General features: G+C 53.0%; 1 protein-coding gene across 2 annotated transcripts in view; it reads left to right on the forward strand.

Moving 5' to 3' along the window:
- Window positions 1–2,500, forward strand: part of LOC118222822 (spondin-2-like) — a 10,812-nt gene that overhangs the window by 3,222 nt on the left and 5,090 nt on the right. For both annotated transcript variants that reach the window (XM_035408701.1, XM_035408700.1), the window contains exon 2: window positions 1,020–1,248. In XM_035408701.1, the coding sequence (XP_035264592.1) occupies window positions 1,020–1,248 (229 nt within the window). The remainder of the gene's footprint in view (window positions 1–1,019; window positions 1,249–2,500) is intronic.

Here is a 2,500-nt window from a genome sequence, read left to right on the forward strand (position 1 = left end):
CTCTCTTGGCCTCTGTGCACGGGCCGGTAAATCTGGCGGCCGGACGGAGGGAATCAAACGGGGGGGGGGGAACGGTTTTGGGATCTCGGCCGGGGTGATTTATGCTGCGCTCGAGACTCCTGCTTTATTTCCTCCCGGTGTGTAATAAAAGGAGCCCAACACCACGCCACCCCATAAACCCTCGTCCACGGGCCCCCGCTCAACGCCTGAGTCAGCGTTCTCACCCAGGGGGGGTTTTTACGACGTTAGATGACTGATATAAATCTTTAAAAAAAAATTTTTTTTTTTTTTTTTTTTTTTTTTTTTTTTTTGCACAGACCGCTGATGTCTTAGATGAAGTAACAGTAACGTTTATCATTCAGCATAATTTATCCATGCTATCTCTCTGTGTCTCTCTGTATGAATGTATACACACATATGTTTGTGATATGTGAGTATTAGTAATCTAACATTCCGGAGTGAGGCCTGGACCTAGCAGCATTTAATGGGAGCAGGAAAGGGTGTTGCTCTTTTTCCTGGGTTACTGTGCAATAAAATGTGCATCTATGCGGAGGATCTCAGGTTAATGAGACTAAAGTAAAGCCAAAGAAAATGTCTGTTTCCTTTATTGCTGTTAACTGCGGAGGTTTTGTATATTTTTATCCTTCTTCCAAGAGAAAAAATGGGTTAAGAAGACGAATGTTAGTGCTGATGTGTTGAGGTTAGTGTTTCCCTTGGAATGACATTTCTTTACGTCTTTTTTCCAAGAGTACCGTGTAGCAGGATTTATGTGTTCATGTGTTTAAACAATTCTCCCTTAATGATGGGTGTTGATTGCACTGTTGTATTTCATGTGGGCAGGCGGGTAACCATGCCAACAGTAACAGGTCGTTTTGGGGGCCTTCCCTTCTCTCTTGCTACCTGTTCGCCCCCAGAAATCCTGAATTGACCTAAATCGATCAGTTGTTTGGGGGGGGGGGAGCGGGGGGATCAGGTTACCAGGGCAACGAGAAACATTCCCTCACTTTGTGTTTTCGCAGATGATGTCATCGGAACTACTCTCTCCTGGTTGGCTGCAGCAGCTGCTGCTGGTGCTGCTGAAGCTCACCGCGTCGTGCGCGGGTCCCACAAGGCCAGCCAATGGGACGGCCTGCCCGACGCGAGAGCCCGCCTCCTACATCCTGGTGTTCACGGGCCACTGGAGCCCCCAGACCTTCCCGAAACAGTACCCACTGTTCCGGCCCCCTGCGCAGTGGTCCAAGCTCATAGGTGAGGGTCACCTGCCGATTGGACGAGAGGAGAACCCAGTGAAAGAGAGGCTCTGGTAGTCATTCTGTTGGCCAATAAGATTTTATGAAATGTGCTTTTTCTGCTTCTTACGCAGCGTTGCCAATACTGGCTGAAATGATGATACTGCTTTGACACCACAAATATTTCTCTTCCGTGCAGTCAGAAGCAAATGAACTGAAAGGTTGAGTGGGGGAGAGAGAGAGAGAGAGAGACTGAGACTGTGTTGGTGATGCAGTGCTGTATCTACAGTGAAATGTTTCCTCCTGTCTCGTTTCTCTGAGAGAGAGAGGAAGTGTGTCTGACCCCCGGTGAGCCAGACATTACCCCCCCAGCACTCAGCACCCGGGGTCCAGCGCTTTCCTAAAACCTCCAGCCGTCCCACCGACGTGTCCCCTCTTCCCCTGCAAACCTCGGGCTGAACCGCCGGGACGGGGGCGGGGGCGGGGGGCTGGGGCGGGCGGGGGGGTCATGCTGACTAGGAAAGCAGCAGGCCCAGTCATTGTGGGCTGCAGCTTAAGTGCATCCAGATGAAGACCAGGAGCCCTGCCGGCTCTCAACCCACAGCACTTAGAGAGGGGGAGGGGCAGGGGCCGGGGGGGCGGGGTCAGATCTCTTGGCTCCGCCCCACATCCAGCCTTGACAGAGGGCAGACGCCTCTGCACCAGGACTGAGTGAAACTGTGCTTTGGCTCCACAAATGTTATTCTTCCATACCAGTAAAGGGAACTGAAAGGTTGAGAGGGACAGAGAGAGAGAGAGAGAGAGAGAGAGAGGAGGGGAGAGAGGGAGAGAGGGAGAGAGAGAGGAAGAGAGAGAAAAAGGGCAGGAGGGAAAGAGTGAAGGAGAGTTCACAAATGAGGGAGAGAGATGGGGAAATGGAGAAAGGCGAGTTTAGGGTGGGGGTGGAGTCAGATCTCTTAGCTCCGCCCCTCCTCCAGCTTTGATGAAGAACAGATGCCTCCGCACCAGACCACGGCCCTGTCTACACGCTGTGCCGTTCGCTTTCCAAACAGACCCCCTCCCCCCCTTTCTCCCCTTCCCCCGCCCCCCCTCCCACGGGACCGTGAGGTCACGGTTATTTTGGGGTGGTCCTCCGTGCAGACCGAGGCAGGGGGATGAGGGGTGGGGTGGGGTGCGGGACACCCTCTGACGCCCTCTCACACGGAAGGGCCTCCCCCGAAGATGATGAAGATGAAGATGCTCTCACACGGTATCGGCTCAGGAAGAGGCAT

The sequence above is a fragment of the Anguilla anguilla genome, chromosome 3 (genome assembly GCF_013347855.1).
Source record: "Anguilla anguilla isolate fAngAng1 chromosome 3, fAngAng1.pri, whole genome shotgun sequence".
In the NCBI taxonomy this organism is placed as follows: Eukaryota; Metazoa; Chordata; class Actinopteri; order Anguilliformes; family Anguillidae; genus Anguilla; species Anguilla anguilla.